The sequence below is a fragment of the Zea mays genome, chromosome 5 (genome assembly GCF_902167145.1).
Source record: "Zea mays cultivar B73 chromosome 5, Zm-B73-REFERENCE-NAM-5.0, whole genome shotgun sequence".
Lineage (NCBI taxonomy): Eukaryota > Viridiplantae > Streptophyta > Magnoliopsida > Poales > Poaceae > Zea > Zea mays.
Window position 1 is genome coordinate 155,720,198 of NC_050100.1, and position 19,392 is coordinate 155,739,589.

Genomic DNA, 19,392 nt, shown 5'->3' on the forward strand with positions numbered 1-19,392 from the left:
CTCTGAATCTCCAACGGTCGGCTTCGCCAAACAAGGAAAGAAATCCGCACCGGACAGTGTCCGGTGGTGCACCGGACTGTCCGGTGCGCCAGGCGACTGAAGGCAAGATCTGCCTTCCTAGAATGCTCTCAACGGCTCCTAGCTGCCTTGGGGCTATAAAAGGGACCCCTAGGCGCATGGAGGAGAACACCAAGCATACTCAAAGCATTCCTAAGCACCAAGACTTCGATTCCACGCATTTGTTTCTTCGTGATAGCATCTAGAGCTCTAGTTGAGTTGTGAACTCGTCGGGTTGTGTTGCGAGCTCTTGTTGTGACTTGTGTGCGTGTTGACATTCTGATTTTGTGTCTTGTGTGCGTTGCTCATCCCTCCCTTACTCCGTGCTTCTTTGTGATCATCAAAGTGTAAGGGCGAGAGACTCCAAGTTGTGGAGATTCCTCGCAAACGGGATAAAGAAAAGCAAAGCAAAAGACCGTGGTATTCAAGTGGGTCTTTGGACTGCTTGAGAGGGGTTGATTGCAACCCTCGTCCGTTGGGACGCCACAACGTGGAGTAGGCAAGCGTTGGTATTGGCCGAACCACGGGATAAACCACTGTGCCATCTCTGTGTTGATATCTTTGTGGTTATTGTGTTTTGTTGAGACTCCTCTCTAAGCCACTTGGCATTATTGTGCTAACGCCTAATCAAGTTTTGTGGCATTAAGTCTCAAGTTTTACAGGATCACCTATTCACCCCCCTCTAGGTGCTCTCAATTGGTATCGGAGCCGTTCTCTTCACAAAGGGACTAATTGCCCGAAGAGATGGATCCTAAGGGCAAGGGGATTGTGATCAACGATAAGGAGACGGAGTCCTTCATCAACGAGCCGAAGGATGACAAGCCTACCGACTCGGGCTCGGGCCACAAACGCAAAGACGGGAAGAAGAAGAAGACAAGACACATCAAGGAGATCGTCTACTACGACGACAGCGACGAGTCCACTTCTTCCCAAAAGGACAACGACGACAATGACTACGACAAGAGAAAGACGGTTAACTCAAACTTCTCTTTCGATTATTCGTGTATTCCGCATAGCTCAAATACACATCTGCTTTCCATTCCTCTTGGCAAACCTCCACACTTTGATGGGGAGGACTACGGATTTTGGAGTCACAAAATGCGTAGTCACTTGTTCTCTCTCCATCCAAGCATATGGGAGATTGTAGAAAGTGGAATGAAATTTGATAGCTCAGATAGTCCCATGTTTATAAATGAACAAATCCATAAAAATGCACAAGCTACTACTGTCCTTTTAGCATCTTTGTGCAGGGAAGAGTACAATAAGGTGAGCGGCTTGGACAATGCCAAGCAGATCTGGGACACCCTCAGGATCTCACATGAGGGGAACGACGTCACCATGCTCACCAAAATGGAGTTGGTGGAAGGCGAACTCGGGAGATTCGCGATGATAAGGGGCGAGGAGCCAACCCAAATGTACAACCGGCCAAGACCCTTGTCAACAAAATAAGGAGCTACGGAAGCACGCGATGGACGGACCATGACGTCGTTCGCCTAATGCTAAGGTCCTTTACTGTACTTGATCCACATCTGGTGAACAATATTCGTGAAAATCCTAGGTACACCAAGATGTCGCCCGAAGAAGTTCTTGGGAAGTTCGTAAGCGGGCGAATGATGATCAAGGAGGCGAGATACGTGGACGACACGTTGAATGGTCCAATCAATGAGCCTCAACCCGTTGCTCTCAAGGCAACGAGGAGCAAGGAGGCGCTACCTAGCAAAGTGGCGCAAGTTGAGGCGGCAGGGCTCAATGATGAAGAGATGGCCCTCATCATCAAGCGCTTCAAGACGACGCTAAAGGGTCGCAAGGGGCAGCCAAGCAAGACCAAGACAAAGGGGAAGCGCTCATGCTTCAAATGTGGTAATATTGGCCATTTTATCGCTAACTGTCCCGATAATGATAGCGAGCAGGAACAAGGGAACAAGAGGGAGAAGAAGAAGGCATACAAGAAGGCTAAGGGCGAGGCACACCTTGGCAAGGAGTGGGACCCGGATTGTTCGTCATCCGACTCCGACAATGAAGGACTCGCCGCCACCGCCTTCAACAAGTCATCCCTCTTCCCCAATGAGCGTCACACATGCCTCATGGCGAAGGAGAAGAAGGTATGTACTCGAAACAATGCCACTTATGATTCTTCTAGTGATCATGAGTCTAGTGATGAAGAAATAGATTACTCTAGTTTGTTCAAGGGATTGGATAGAACTAAAATAGATAAGATTAATGAATTGATTGATGCCTTGAATGAAAAGGATAGACTTTTAGAGAAACAAGAGGACCTTTTATATGAAGAGCATGATAAATTTGTTAGTGCACAAAATTCACTTGCTCTAGAAGTTAAAAGGAATGAAATGCTTTCTTGTGAACTATCTACTTGTCATGAAACCATTTCTACTTTAAAAGGTGTTAATGATAATTTAAATGCTAAATTAGAAGTAGCAAGTAAATCTAACTCTTGTGTAGAACATGTTATGATTTGCAATAGGTGCAAAGATTTTAATGTTGATGCTTGTAGTGAACACCTAGTTTGCATTTCTAAATTAAATGATGAAGTGGCTAGTCTTAATGCCCAACTTAAGACTAGCAAGAATGAATTTGACAAGCTAAAATTTGCAAGGGATACCTACACGATTGGTAGACACCCCTCAATTAAGGATGGACTTGGCTTCAAGAGGGAAGCCAAGAACTTAACAAGCCATAAGGCTCCCATCTCCGCCAAGGAGAAAGGGAAGGCCCCTATGGCTAGTAGTGCTAAAAAGAACCATGCTTTCTTATACCATGATAGGAGACATTCTAGGAATGATTTTAGAAGTTATGGTGCTTTTGATTCCCATGCCATGGCTGCTTCTAGTTCTTCTATTATGCATGATAGAAATGTTGCTAGGAAAAATGCCATGCCTAGAAAAAATGTTGTTCATGTTCCTAGGAAAGTAGTTAATGAACCCTCTACAATTTATTATGCTTGCAATGCTTCCTTTGCTATTTGTAGAAAGGGTAAGAAGATAATTGCTAAGAAGTTAGGGGCCAAATGTAAGGGAGACAAAACCTGCATTTGGGTCCCTAAGACTATTGTAACTAACCTTGTAGGACCCAACATGAGTTGGGTACCTAAGACCCAAGCCTAAATTTGCCTTGCAGGTTTATGCATCCGGGGGGTTCAAGCTGGATTATCGACAGCGGATGCACAAACCACATGATGGGGGAGAAGAAGATGTTCACCTCCTACGTCAAGAACAAGGATTCCCAAGATTCAATCATATTCGGTGATGGGAACCAAGGCAAGGTAAAAGGGTTAGGGAAGATTGCTATTTCATCCGAGCACTCTATTTCTAATGTGTTTTTAGTTGAGTCGCTTGGATATAATCTGTTATCCGTTAGTCAACTTTGTAAAATGGGATATAATTGTTTATTCACAAATGTAGATGTGTCTGTCTTTAGAAGGTGTGATGGTTCACTAGCCTTTAAGGGTGTACTAGACGACAAACTTTATTTAGTTGATTTTGCAAAAGAGGAGGCCGATCTAGTTGCATGCTTAATTGCTAAGACTTGCATGGGCTGGCTATGGCATCGCCGTTTAGCACATGTGGGGATGAAGAACCTTCACAAGCTTCTAAAGGGAGAACACGTGATAGGTCTAACTAACGTGCATTTCGAAAAAGATAGACCTTGTGCGGCTTGTCAAGCAGGTAAACAAGTGGGAAGTGCTCATCACATCAAGAATGTGATGACTACGTCGAGACCCCTGGAGCTGCTGCATATGGACCTCTTCGGACCCGTCGCCTATCTAAGCATAGGAGGAAGTAAGTATGGTCTTGTTATAGTTGATGATTTTTCCCGCTTCACTTGGGTATTATTTTTGCAGGATAAATCTGAAACCCAAGGGACCCTCAAGCGCTTCCTCAGGAGAGCTCAAAATGAGTTTGAACTCAAAGTGAAGAAGATAAGGAGCGACAACGGGTCCGAGTTCAAGAACCTTCAAGTGGAGGAGTATCTTGAGGAGGAAGGGATCAAGCACGAGTTCTCCGCTCCCTACACACCACAGCAAAATGGTGTGGTAGAGAGGAAGAACAGGACGCTCATCGATATGGCGAGGACGATGCTTGGAGAATTCAAGACCCCCGAGCGCTTTTGGTCGGAAGCCGTGAACACGGCTTGCCACGCCATCAACCGGGTCTACCTTCACCGCCTCCTCAAGAAGACTTCGTATGAGCTGCTAACCGGTAACAAACCCAATGTTTCGTATTTTCGAGTTTTTGGGAGTAAATGCTACATTCTAGTGAAGAAGGGTAGGAATTCTAAATTTGCTCCCAAAGTTGTAGAAGGGTTTTTGTTAGGTTATGACTCAAATACAAAGGCGTATAGAGTCTTCAACAAATCATCGGGTTTGGTTGAAGTCTCTAGCGACGTTGTATTTGATGAGACTAATGGCTCTCCACGAGAGCAAGTTGCTGATCTTGATGATGTAGATGAAGGAGACGTTCCGACGGACGAAATACGCACCATGGCGATTGGCGATGTGCGACCACAGGAACTCGAGGAGCAAGATCAACCTTCTGCCTCAACAATGGTGCATCCTCCAACCCAAGATGACAAACAGGTACCTCAAGTGGAGGCATGTGATCAAGGGGGGGCATAGGATGTCCAAGTTGAAGAAGAAGAAGCACCTCAGGCACCTCCAACCCAAGTTCGAGCGACGATTCAAAGGAATCATCCCATCGACCAAATTTTGGGTGATATTAGCAAGGGAGTAACTACTCGCTCTAGATTGGTGAATTTTTGTGAGCATTACTCTTTTGTCTCTTCTATTGAGCCTTTCAGGGTAGAAGAGGCCTTGCTAGATCCGGACTGGGTGTTGGCCATGCAGGAAGAGCTCAACAACTTCAAGCGTAATGAAGTTTGGACACTGATGCCTCGTCCCAAGCAAAACATTGTGGGAACCAAGTGGGTGTTCCGCAACAAACAGGACGAGCACGGGGTGGTGACGAGGAACAAGGCTCGACTTGTGGCAAAAGGTTATGCCCAAGTCGCAGGTTTGGACTTTGAGGAGACTTTCGCTCCTGTGGCTAGGCTAGAATCAATTCGTATTTTGCTAGCATATGCCGCTCACCATTCTTTCAGGTTGTTCCAAATGGATGTGAAGAGCGCTTTCCTCAACGGGCCGACAAAGGAGGAGGTGTACGTGGAGCAACCCCCTGGCTTCGAGGATGAACGGTACCCCGACCACGTGTGTAAGCTCTCTAAGGCGCTCTATGGACTTAAGCAAGCCCCAAGAGCATGGTATGAATGCCTTAGAGACTTTTTAATTGCTAATGCTTTCAAGGTTGGGAAAGCCGATCCAACTCTTTTTACTAAGACTTGCGATGGTGATCTTTTTGTGTGCCAAATTTATGTCGATGACATAATATTTGGTTCTACTAACCAAAAGTCTTGTGAAGAGTTTAGCAGGGTGATGACGCAGAAATTCGAGATGTCGATGATGGGCGAGTTGAACTACTTCCTTGGGTTCCAAGTGAAGCAACTCAAGGACGGCACCTTCATCTCCTAAACGAAGTACACGCAATACTTGCTAAAGCGGTTTGGGATGAAGGACGCCAAGCCCGCAAAGACGCCGATGGGAACTGACGGACACACCGACCTCAACAAAGGAGGTAAGTCCGTTGATCAAAAAGCATACCGGTCCATGATAGGTTCTTTGCTTTATTTATGTGCTAGTAGACCGGATATTATGCTTAGCGTATGCATGTGTGCTAGATTTCAATCTGATCCAAGGGAGTGTCACTTAGTGGCCGTGAAGCGAATTCTTAGATATTTAGTCGCTACGCCTTGCTTCGGGATCTGGTATCCAAAGGGGTCTAACTTTGACTTGATTGGATATTCAGATTCCAACTATGCTGGATGTAAGGTCGATAGGAAGAGTACATCAGGGACGTGCCAATTCTTAGGAAGGTCCCTGGTGTCATGGAACTCTAAGAAACAAACTTCCGTTGCCCTGTCCACCGCTGAGGCCGAGTATGTTGCCGCAGGACAGTGTTGCGCGCAACTACTTTGGATGAGGCAAACCCTCCGGGACTTTGGCTACAATCTGAGCAAAGTCTCACTCCTATGTGATAATGAGAGTGCTATCCGAATAGCGGAAAATCCTGTTGAGCACAGCCGCACAAAGCACATTGACATCCGGCATCACTTTTTGAGAGACCACCAGCAAAAGGGAGATATCGAAGTGTTTTATGTTAGCACCGAGAACCAGCTAGCCGATATCTTTACCAAGCCTCTAGATGAGAAGACCTTTTGCAGGCTGTGTAGTGAGCTAAATGTCTTAGATTCGCGGAACTTGGATTGATTTATAGCATACATGTGTTTATGCCTTTGATCATGTTCCTTATGCATTTTGTTGTTTACTTATGGTGCTCAAGTTGTACAAGTACTCCCCGGACCTCACAAGTCCATTTGCAAGTGATGCACATATTTAGGGGGAGATGTGCTACAACTTGACCCTTTGAGACTAACCATGTGTTTGAGTGTTCTTAATTTAGTCTCAAAGGAGGTTTGAAAGGGAAAAGGTGGACTTGGACCATGAAAGACTTCCACTGCACTCTGATGAGAGGGTAACTTATTCCAAGTTCATCTCATGTACTCTTATTGCCTTTGTATTCTTATTTGAAGACTTTGGTGAGGCAATGGGGTTCTGGGGCCAAGATTGATCCCGTTTTGGTGCTTGATGCCAAAGGGGGAGAAAATAAGGCCAAAGCAATAAATGGATCAGCTACCACTTGAGAATTTTGAAAATAATAGAATAGAGCTTTTGTTTTGTCAAAATACTCTTATTGGCTCTTTTTGTCAAAAGTTGGTCTCTTGTGGGGAGAATGGTTGATTATGGGAAAAAGGGGGAGTTTTTGAAATCCTTGATCAATTTCTCTTGGAATACCTCTCTTTATGCCTCTACAAGTGAATTTGACTTAGAGATAGGAATTTGAGTTTGATTTGCAAAAACAAACCAAGTGGTGGCAAAGTATGATCCATATATGCCAAATTTGATTCAAAACAACCTTGAGTTTTCATTTGCATTGATATTGCACTTGTTCTAGTTGCTTTATGTTGTGTTGGCATAAATCACCAAAAAGGGGGAGATTGAAAGGGAAATGTGCCCTTGGGCCATTTCTAAGTATTTTGGTGATTGAGTGCCAACACAAGTGCTTTTTGTGTTAATCTATGCAAAATGGTGGACAAAGTGCAAATCAAGTCAAAAGGTATGTTTCTAGACTTAGTACATTGTTTTATGGACTAATGTATTGTGTCTAAGTGCTGGAAACAGGAGAAATCGAATTAGAAAAGAGATGGCTTTGTTCAGCCAAAGTCTGCGCAGTCTGGGTACACTGGACTGTCCGGTGGTGCACCGAACAGTGTCCGGTGCGCCAGGCTGGCTCTGGCGAACTTGCTGCTCTCGGGAGTTCGACGGCGGTGTACGACTATAAATCATCGGACTGTCCGGTGGTGCACCGGACTGTCCAGTGAGCCGTTCATAGGCGAACTCGTCGCTCTCGGGAGATGATTAACGGTGTACAACTATAATTCACCGGACTGTCCGGTGGTGCACCGGACTGTCCGGTCCGGTGAGCCAACGGTCAGCCGGGGCAACGGTCGTCCGAGGATTCCGCGCGTGACGCGTGGATGAGCCAACGGTCACATTGGAGCACCAGACTGTCCGGTGTGCACCGGACAGTGTCCGGTGTGCCAACGGCTCTGAATCTCCAACGGTCGGCTTCACCAAACAAGGAAAGAAATCCGCACCGGAAAGTGTCCGGTGGTGCACCGGACTGTCCGGTGCGCCAGGCGACTGAAGGCAAGATCTGCCTTCCTGGAATGCTCTCAACGGCTCCTAGCTGCCTTGGGGCTATAAAAGGGACCCCTAGGGGCATGGAGGAGAACACCAAGCATACTCAAAGCATTCCTAAGCACCAAGACTTCGATTCCACACATTTGTTTCTTCGTGATAGCATCTAGAGCTCTAGTTGAGTTGTGAACTCGTCGGGTTGTGTTGCGAGCTCTTGTTGCGACTTGTGTGCGTGTTGACATTCTGATTTTGTGTCTTGTGTGCGTTGCTCATCCCTCCCTTACTCCGTGCTTCTTTGTGATCATCAAAGTGTAAGGGCGAGAGACTCCAAGTTGTGGAGATTCCTCGCAAACGGGATAAAGAAAAGCAAAGCAAAAGACCATGGTATTCAAGTGGGTCTTTGGACCGCTTGAGAGGGGTTGATTGCAACCCTCGTCCGTTGGGACGCCACAACGTGGAGTAGGCAAGCGTTGGTCTTGGCCGAACCACGGGATAAACCACTGTGCCATCTCTGTGTTGATATCTTTGTGGTTATTGTGTTTTGTTGAGACTCCTCTCTAAGCCACTTGGCATTATTGTGCTAACGCCTAATCAAGTTTTGTGGCATTAAGTCTCAAGTTTTACAGGATCACCTATTCACCCCCCTCTAGGTGCTCTCAACGATGGGCACTCAGACCCAAAGCAATTCTTAATGAGTTATGAGGCAACAATATCCTCATATGGAGGCAACGCCGCTGTCATGGCAAAGTCCTTCGTCATGGCTGTCCGAAGTGTGGCCCAGACATGGTACTCCTCTCTTTGGCCAGAAACAATTACATCATGGCAAAAGCTTAAGGACATGTTGATCACCAGCTTCCAAGGTTTCCAGACGAAGTCGGTCACTGCTCAGGCACTGTTCCAATGCACTCAAGACCAGGACAAATATCTTCAGGTGTATGTTCGAAGGTTCCTGTGTCTAAGGGCGCAAGCGCCTACAGTGCCCAATGAAATTGTTATTGAGGCCATGATCAAGGGGCTTTAGCCAGGACCTACAGCTCAATATTTTGCCATGAAGCCCCCACAAACCCTGGAGAAGCTCCTTCAAAAGATGGATGAATACATCCGGGCTGATAATGACTTCCGCCAAAGAAGGGAAGAAGCATACAGGTTTTGAGATGGCTAGAGGCTTCGGATGAAGAATTCACCCCAGACACGTCAGGTCAATCCATAATGCTAACCCAAGTGATGACAGGGGAAGCCAACCCCAAAGACAACAGCACATCTCCTAATCATCCGGGCAGCAACAAAGTTCCTTCAGGCCACCAGCTCGAAGAGGCAGAGGGGGCAGAAGCTTCGGAGGGAGATATGGAGACCAGCCTAGGAGACTGTTTTGCTTGTTCTACGGTGAGGACAAAGGCCACACCACAAGAACGTGCCAAGTCACGATTCAGAAGCAGAAAGAGATTGCCGAAGCTGAAGCACGGTAGAATCAGCCGAAGCAAGTCCTACATACTGCTTCATGCTATTCTCCCTATGTTCCAGAGTACGTAGGTAATCAACAACCTACGGCCTCTGTGGCTTCGGCAAGCCACTCTCAAGCTTCCTAGGCCCAGCTCCCACCACCACCACCGCTACCACCTACTCTGGCCCGAGGCCAGCAGCCAGAATGGCACCAACACGCTCAACAGCAGTGCGATTTTCGAGAGGATTCCGAAGCTCGCACAATCAACAACGTTGTGCCTGAATCCAAGCACAACTACTGAAGAATATCCTACCTCTGGTGTATCTTTATCTTTTCTGTCGTTTTATTTTTCTTGCATGAAAAACAATTCATGAAGGATTGAATTCTGATTTCATGTAATAAAAGTACTCATATCATCAAAGTGAAATGCTTGTCTTAACAAAGTTCTGAAGCTACAAAAGTCGTTCCTAAGGGAGTGCAGAGTAAGTTTCAAAGCTACAAAAGTCGTTCCTAAGGGAGCGCAGAGTAAGTTCTGAAGCTCAAAAGTCGTTCCTAAGGGAATGCAGAGCCAAAATAACACCAAAAATAGAAGGTGAAGAAGCTCCAAAGTCGTTCCTAAGGGGATGCAGAGCTTAAATACCACCGAAATAGAAGGTGAAAAAGCTTCAAAGTCGTTCCTAAGGGGATACAGAGCTTAAATACCACCGAAATAGAAGGTAAAGAAGCTCCAAAGTCGTTCCTAAGGGGATGCAGAGCTTAAATGCCACCAAAATATAAGGTGAAGAGACTCAAAAGACGTCCCTAAGGGGATGTAGAGTCTAAGTGTTTCCGTGTGGATGTGTCTTCGGCATAAACATCATGCTACATCATATCATTGCATCATTCCGCATAGCATCACATCATATATCATGTCGCATCAACAGCAAGATTGAGCACGAAGCAAACCTTCGACAATTACATGATGAATAAAAATGTGCTGGACTACGAAGCAAGCCTTTGGCAATTACAATCTTACTAGGAATTTTTTTTGTCGACAACAATCATACAACAACTTTGCTATAGAGGGACTTTTTCTTTACGAAGCATGAAAAGAAGGGAAGGTGTTTTTTTCGCCGAAGGCTCAAAAATGGTATGTACGCAAATTTCATGCATCACAAAGAAATATATTATATTAATGTACACATAGATATACAATGTTTAACTCATACAAATATTACATTGCATCACCACAACAAAAGCCTAGTCTTCTTTGAGAATTTTCTCGACGGCCTCATTCAGCAGTCTGTCGACGACTTTGTCGACGATGACATTAGCAACACTCATCACATCCAGAGCCTCTTTCATAACGAGATCGGCCTGGGGGTTGTATGGCTTAGGTAGCGGTGAAAGTTCAGCTGTAACAAACAAATTGTTAGTCCGAAGCCAAAAAACAAACACTGAAGCTACAATTCAGTAATAATACCTATACGCCTTGCGCGCTCAGCGGCCTCTTCGGCCCGCATAGCTTCTTCTCGGGCTTCATGGGAGCCTTTTCATTTTTCTTTATAATTTCATTGGCCATTTCTCGACCGCCTTTCATCCAGACACCGGAATAGAATTTCCCACCCATTAAATTAGCTTCGGCTGAAGGGTCCCTTATGTCGTTTGTGGAGAAGACAGCTTCGGCCTGTGCTGTAGCTTTAACATGTTCATAGCCAGCCTTCTCTAGAATTGCTGCAACCCCTCGAGCGCCGACGAAGGCACAAATATCCCCACGATCGCTAAGGATTTCTTCAAAAGCTTCACTCTCTTCGCCGATCCACTCAATAATTCCTTCGGGATCGCCTCGAATAAACCGTTGCTCAGATGAGTATGCACCCACCTTCGCAAAACTGTTTTTTAATTTTCCTGCGCAATCCAAGGATTTCTCGTAACACCTCTCCTTGGACTCGCGAAGCTCTCTCACATTCTTTTCCAATCTTGTGTTTTTCCATTCGCTTATTTCTTGATTTGCTTTCGCAAGTTCAAAATTCTCAGCAGCTTCGGCAAGTTGTTTCTGAAGATTTTCGATTTCGGCCTCGTGCGCTTCGGATTGTGCAGTTAGCTTTGCTTCGTTTTTCTTCAACCTATCTACTAAGGAAAATAGAATCTTATCTTTTTCCAGGGCCTCATCCCCTATTTTGATAACCTCTGACCGAAGGTTACCAAGGGCTATCTGGCACCCTTCGTCCTTAGCATTTTTCTGTGCTCTCAAAGCGTTGCTCAGAATTAAGCCCTACAAACAGAGCAGAGACAAAGGATTAGCACTAGAATAAAAGACAAAAATAATCTGTTTTATAAGTCCATAACTTTTGTACCTTCAAACTATTATACGCAAGGCTGTCTACCAGGTCATCCTTCGACATGGCAGAAAGGCCAACTTCAAGCTTCAGAAATCCCATGTTTTTTGCCATCTCCCGGCAAACAGATATTTCCTTGTTGTCCGGGAGGCAGTATAGGAAGTCATCTTCGTCGGTGCCGTTGTACACCAAAGCCCCTTTTGGATACTTCAGTTCCCGAGCATATCGAATAATAAAGTCAAGATCTTCAGAAGGTGCTTCGGGAGTAGAAGATTTAACTTTCTCGGACGTGTCCTTTTCTCTGAAGCCAAACCAGCATCTGAAAATCCTCGTTCAGTTCTCTGCTCAGTCCTAGTAGGCTCTGCTTCAGCGGGCACTAAGGGCCCTGCTTCGAGTTCAACACGAGCTGTAGTAGCTTCGGCAGTCTCCATTGTAGGAGCAGGAGTTGCCCTTGTGGACTCCAGGACGGTGTCCAGCACGCTAGCCATCCTCCTCCTCTTGGGAGTTATTGCGAGAGCTTTCGATACCTTCGGCAATTCTGGCTCCGTTGGTAGGCTCAAGATTTTTGGCAGTCTTGCCATTTCCCCTAGCTCTGGCTCTTCGGCCGCCTTTTCTTTGGCCTCGGCAGTATGTTTCGGCGCTTCGGCCGATCCAGTTGCAGGAACCTTTGGCACTTCAGCCGGTTCTTCCTTGAAGCCGGCAGGAGCAGGTTGTCCTGGCTCAGCGGTAGATATCCTTTCAGTAAACTTAGGCACTATGGCCGTCTCAATATATCTTGGCCACTGCGTCAAAACCTTGATCTTTTTGCCCTTCAGCGCAGCAGAAATGGCCAAAGTAGCAGTTTTCCTTTTCTTTCCCTACTTTCGTGAGGGATAAGTATAGTCTAGGTACATGATACCGATAATGTCAAAAACTCTGTTTAACCTTCTCTTGCCTCGTCCTTCGAAGGCCAAGGTCATGGCATCATCTTCGGCTCTCGTGTACACCCCAAGCAACTCATCGCTAGTCGCATCAACACAGGTCAGCCAGTCATCGTTCGGCTCATCAAACTGATCTTTGTATCTAAAGGTGTATTTCAAATAAACCAAACTGCCATACTCTGTAGGCATCTCCCAGTCACTCACAAGCGGCCATACTCTGTAGGCAATGTGCTCTTGAACCAAGTCTCTGGTGCCAATAAAAGTACACACAGTGTTGAAACTCCTCTAGCATGTTTCTATTTCATTCCCGAGGGCAGTGGCTGGCCTTCTGATGCCGAAGCGAGACCAAATAGGGCATTGGATAATCCCTTTTATACCTTCCCTCTCAACCAAGTTATTCTTCACATAAAACCATTCCTCCATCCAAGCACCTGGCCACCTCTTTCGGAAGGTCGGAACTGGATAACTCACGTCAGAGCGAGGCACGAAGCTATAACAACCAAAATTATTGTGATATTGTTCCTTCCTAGTAGCCTTTGTTTCATAAGACAGCTCATGCATATTGCAGAAGCACTTTGCACTTGGCTCCAGTCCTTGGCTTTTCACAACCCAAATAAAAACCCCCATCCTGATGATGGCTTCGGGGGTAATCTGATGAAGAAAATTTTCAAAAGTCTTCAACACTTCAACCAGAAATTTACTCAACGGGAACCGGAGTCCTGCCTTCATGAAGCTCCTGTACACAACCACTTCTTCAGCTTCGGGTATAGGGGCAGTGTTATCACCTCCAGCCCTCACAATAGAAATATCGCGGAAATATCTTCCCTTCATTGCGTCAATCTAACTTTGTTTAATGGTTGATTTATCGAAGACAGTGTGGCTTGGTCACCATGGGCGATTTTCGACATCTTTGTCCTCACTCTCTACATCAAAACTCCCTTCATCGTTGGAGCTCTCAGATATCCCAGCCAATGTTTCATGTGCAATTTTTTCTGCATTGGTTCTCTCCATGGCCTCGTAAAAACTAGCCAGAGCAGGATCAACAACCTTCTTCTCTTCAGCCATTTGGTAATCACTTGTGCAAATGCCGAAGCTCACGAATCAAGCGAAAATTTAACAGCAAGAAAATTCAAGCCTGAAAACAATAGCACAAACGTCTGAGATGGTGCAGCAAATGCTATTGTTGTGAGTTCTATTTATATGCCCAGTGCATTGCAACTCGGCGGGCCCTACATGTCATTGACTTTCGCTATTCTAGCGAAGGGAAGATATTTTTCAGACCTTCGGCTAAAGGCCTTCGTTCACGTCGTAGTCTAGATTTGTTAAATGCAAAAACAAATAAACACTGCGAGGGGCTACTATTGGGGCCTTCCTCTTCCGAAGGTCCTCAAAAACATAACTAACATGGTTTTCAGTATAACATAGATTGCTGCAGGATGCTTCGACGTTGAGATGAAGGTGTGTATGGTATGAAGGTGCAGTCTGAAGGAAGGATGAACCAGTTCTGAAGCTGTGGCGGAAGGAGCTTCGACTTAGCACAAGGACGATGGTGAAAGATGGAACCGACCTAAAGGAGAAAAGACTGCTCAGTCCTCGACAGCTGACTTTATGGTCATTAATAAATGTCATGGATATGAATGTAATTTTGTTCATGCTGTGTTCTGTGCCTATAAATAGATGAACAATAACATCGTACTGTTCACGCTGACTTGTAATCACTCTTGCGTCACTCTCGTATTTTCACCTTCTGCCGAATCGAAGGTGCAAATGTAATATAAATATTATTGATGTTTGTTTATGTTTATAAAATAAGAATATAAATAATCTAATAATTTGAAACGATTATTTATATTCTTTTTGTGTTTCGTATGTCTTTATCATCTTTACTCATTGAAATGATTAAGGTATGCCCTTCATGACCTTCGTCTGAAGATCATTATATTCAAAGGGAAATAATGCTTCGAAGGATGAAGGTCTCTAATCGTTAACGATTGTGTTGCTTTGTTCTTGGTGTATAGCACCCGAGAACAAGGACCAACAGTCCAAATGGTTATTTTGACCATCAAACACTAAAACTTGTAGTCAAATGGGCCGAGATCTATTTTCCTTACACCTACCCTAGATAGCATAACATGTGTTTCAGGCTAGACTAGCACTACAAAAAATCGAGATACTTTTAATGGCTACAATAATATTTGGTGGCCTCTAAGAGAGGCACTGAAAAATAACTTATTTTGATGGTTAACACCATACCACCAAAAATAATAAATTTATTTTCATCGACCTGAATCAGCCATCGAAAAAGAAACATATTTTTGGCGCTACGACTGAGGCTATCCGCAGTCGCGACTGCAAACAGGAACTGTAAATTTTTACAGCTCTCACAAACGATGCAGCGGTGGACTGCAACAGGAACTGTAAATTTTTACGGCTCTCAGGAACTTCACAGCTAGCGCACCTTCTGCGGTGGACTGAATAATCTCCCTCCTCTTTCTATTGGCTGCTAGTTGGGTGTGGAAAGGAAAGAGGTGAAAATAAATAATAGAATATATGGTATATGGTATAGGGTAGATATTTAGAGTAAATATGACCGCGGAGTATTATGGGATAGGGTAGAGAATCTCGCTGATCAGGATGAAATATTCTTTTTAGAGTAGAAATTTAGGGTTCTATGAGTGCAGATAACCTGAACGTTGAATATTAACCTTTTTATTTTCGACACTTAGCACCTCGCCATCGAAAAAAGCGGACATAAAGGTTGTACTCGTGTCGCCACCCTGTGCCCTCGCTCCTCCCTCTACACACCATAGCCCTCGTCACCTATACCCTCGTCACTGTGTCGCCTGCACACACTGCTCATGACACGATGCTTCACCTGCCATGCGGCGTGCTGCCCTAGCCATGCTGGTCACTCTTGTCACCCTGCTTCCGTCATCCAAGCCTAGCATTGGACAAAATACTCATGAGTTTGCTCGACTTGTAGTCAGCTCGGCTCGACTCAGCTTGTTTCAATTTTGTCACCAGCTGAGCTAATATCTCAGCTTGGTTCGTTAACGAGCCAGCTCGATACGAGTTCGAGCTAGCTCGTTAGCTCGAATGAGCTAGCATTTATCAGTAAAACAAAACCTATATTTATATTGGATAAATTAATAAGTGATGAACTATGTTAATTTAGAGTTTAAATGATGTGATATATGAAATTATGAGTATTATTAGTTTTTCTAGTGTTAAATAGTATGAAATTAACCAGCAATTGATTATATTGTTGTATATATACATGTATATTATTTTTTTGTTATGGCTCGTGAGCCAAACGAGCCAGCTCGAGCTCGCAAACGAGCCAAGCCGAACTGGTTCTCTACCTCGGTTGCTTAACGAGTCGAGTCGAACCGAGCCAACTCATTATCCTAACGAGCTAGCTCGAGCTCGGTCGAGCTGAACCGAGCTGACTCGATATCCACCCTATCCCCGCCTATGCCTAACCGCACTGTGATCGTTCGCACGCCCACCGCCGCCACGCCTGGCCCCACGCTAGGCATCACCTAACTCACGTCAGGACCTCTATCAATAACAGTCAGGTATGACTTGCTAGCTCCTATGCAAAATTATTTAACTGTTTTAATATTATGTAAGTATAGTAGCGAATCCTATATTTTACCTGTTTTGGATCGACACTTATCGCATGTGTCGCACATAAGAGATTTGTTGGTCTAAAATTGTCCCTTTTTAGATAGCCCCCAAGTGGCAGATATATGACATGGTACTTGAGGGACATAATGATTTCAGTTGCATTTTTGACATTGATGTGATAAAGACATTGACTAGGTATGTCTTTACTCATGGAGGTCATAGAAATAGACCATAATTACGATGTCAACCATGGATGTACCCATTTGATACAACTATTGAGGAATCTGAATGTCTAAGAGAATTCTTGATGGGTTTACCCATAGTAGAAAAACCCATTCCAGTAATCCTTATGAAGTGTGATAACCAAATTGTTATCACAAAAGTGTCAAGTTCAAGGATAATATGAAATCGTTAAGGCATGTGAAAAAATGGTTGACGTATGTCGAGAAACTGAGAAACACTAGAGTAATACTTGTTGATTATATAAACATAGCTAAGAATCTAGTAGATCCTTTTACGAAAGCTCTATCTCAAAACATGATATGTAGTGCATCGAAGGAGATAAGTTTGAGACCCACTTGAGTTGCACATGACGTCAACTCGATCCTTTGTGATCAGAAATCGTGTGAATTAGGACTTTGGGAAAAAGAAGTTATGAATATAACTAGGAGAGTATATATTATGTTATACACTCTAAGGAAGATGCAATACTCTCAAGTTTATAAGGAAGGATGGATTTTGTCTTAATGTGTTTTAAGGCTTAACTACGAGATACCATCCTACAGGGTATTCATGTACGAACACACCTATACAAGTTGAATATTGGTCATGGTCTGTGAGTTGTGGAAATTTTCTAAGAAGGTCATCAAAGAGACAGTAAAACTTATAAGTCCCACTCGATGAGGTACCTTAAAGGGTGCCAAGTATTAGTCAGATTCTTGACTGAAACTAGTTTGCGCAAACTACCAATTCAATGCATAGTCCATTATGTAGTTGTGAGCTAGTGTTACTCTTGAGTCTAGTTAGATGTTGAACTTAATGGTGTACATCATAAAAGTGGTATATAAACAACATTTGAGGACATTTAGAGAGTTGGTTATGTTGTGCCTTCGAGATATGGTTGGGAGTTGTTGGAGTTTATTGGGCTTGACCCATTTACTTAACATTAAATTCTACAAAAAATGTCACAGGTCCACTCAGGAATGGTAGGATTGGAAATGGTGATTTTGTAGTCTTGCATGAAAAGTGAGGAGTACGAAACCAACTTAAATTGCTTGCCTCTTCCCTTTCTTAAAAGGAAGCATGAGAGGGGAAGTTAAAGTCACATGCACACATATTTTGCATGATTATTTGTGTGACTTGTGACATGACAATTGACATTTAACTTTGTTTATATCTTTTGTCGTTTTCTATAATAATTCGATTTTGCGATAAGTTCAGAACTAAATCCATCACATCATAGGATCATAGGGATCCTAAGTGACACAACTAGAAAGACCCAACGAAAGCTTCTCCAATGCATGCCATTTTTAACGATCACTGTTGACTCCGATTTTGGTCGATTTGATGAGGTCAGGATAGGATCACAATGAATCACTCAGAATCGTGCAGCAAGGGAATGGATATCTTGGGTGGATCCATAGGAATACTAGTACATATCACGAAGAAACCAGCAACTAATTGGCTCTCAGTTTGAGGCAGATTTCCAGCATGATCCAGTCAGCACTCAGCACAATAGATGGAGCCTGGAGTTATTAATACTAGTAATTTGGCGCGCCATATTCCACGCATCCACCTGTATCAGAGAACGATCATCAATCAGTTGGGCACGCGGACCGCCTGGGGCATGAGCGCCTCCTGACGCGCCGGCACGACGACAACGACGCCCGCGCCAGCGCCTTCTTCCGCGGCGGCGCGGGCGATCTCGCCGTCGACGATGCCGAGGAGAACCCTGGCGAGGTCCTCGAAGCCGGCCCACCCGCGGACGGCGGCGGCGGGCGGCGAGGCCGCGATGAGGTCGCACAGGGGGTGGCCGGCCCGCGGCATCACGTAGTCACCACCCCGCAGCTTCAGGGACGGGCAGTAGTCGCCCCGCCCGTCGCCCAGGTACACCACGGCCCTCCGCCGCCGCGACTTCGCCGAGGCGGCTGCGGCTGCGGCTGCTGCTTCTTCTTGGAGCAGGATCCTCTCCATCACCTTGCCCTGAATGAAGTAATCAAGTGACACGGTCGGCGTCAGGAACGAGCCAGGTCCGGCAACCAGTGATGACCAAGAAGCAACACACGCCCACCTTGCACATGTTGGGCGGGCAGGTCGGGAGGGCGCATCCGTGGCCGTGGGCGGCGGCGCCGAACTCGTGGTAGGGGCGGATCCTGAGGCGGCCGGCGGCGTCGACGTGGGCCGGGTTGGTGTCGGTGCCGGAGAAGTAGTCGGCGAGGCCGTGGTGCGCGAGGATGGTGTCGACGAAGAAGGCGTTGGCGTCGCTCAGGATGCGCAGCTCGCACCTGAAGAAGAGGAGGATCTGGGGAGGATCAAGAGAGAACTCGCAGGGAAGGGAAGGGGCCAAAGGGCAGCGCAGGCGCAGGCGCGCAGCTCGTACGTACCCGAGGGCGTAGGCGGTTTTGATGGCCGCGACGACGTGCGGGGACAGCGGCGCCCTTCTGAGGCTGCCTCTGATGTCCTCGGCCGTCTTGCCCTCCGAGTGCAGCTCGCCCATCATTGCATCCTGCGTGCATATATATTATATACATATACAGGAATGCTGCTAGCTCCTATTAACCAACGGTTCAGGGAGGCAAATGAGGTGTGCACTGCAGCCTGCTGGCTGCCAGTAGCACGCGGCCGCTGGCACTTACGATGGCGTGGTTCCATGGGAGGTGGCGCAGGAGCTCGTCGAAGCGGCGGGTCGCGCCGAGGGCGTCGACGACCCAGTTGTCGCTGTCGCAGTCGACGATGGTCTTGTCGAAGTCGAACACCACCAGGGGGGCGCCGTTGCTCGCCGCCGCCATTCTCATTCTTATCTTGTTACTTGCCGCCAAATGCCTCTTACGAGAGAGCTTGCTCTGAGTCTGAGAGCGGATCCGTTGTTGGACCGGCATTTGGAGACGCATTTATAGGGTGACCATGGCAGGGCAGGGAGACGTACGGCTCTCCTCTCCGCTGGGTTAAGGACATGAACGACGAAGCGGCCTGGACTGG

The 19,392-nt window shown here is 45.9% G+C and overlaps 1 protein-coding gene across 1 annotated transcript; it reads right to left on the bottom strand.

The window, feature by feature from the left end:
- Positions 1-17,785: 17,785 nt before the first annotated feature.
- Positions 17,786-19,265, bottom strand: LOC100502503 (uncharacterized). Its single transcript, NM_001196981.1, has 4 exons — positions 19,050-19,265; positions 18,798-18,919; positions 18,485-18,698; positions 17,786-18,396 (listed from the first exon to the last, which is right to left on the bottom strand). The coding sequence occupies exons 1-4, from the start codon at positions 19,206-19,208 to the stop codon at positions 18,013-18,015; spliced, it is 879 nt and encodes a 292-aa protein (NP_001183910.1). The 5' UTR covers positions 19,209-19,265; the 3' UTR covers positions 17,786-18,012.
- Between the last annotated feature and the right edge of the window lie 127 nt (positions 19,266-19,392).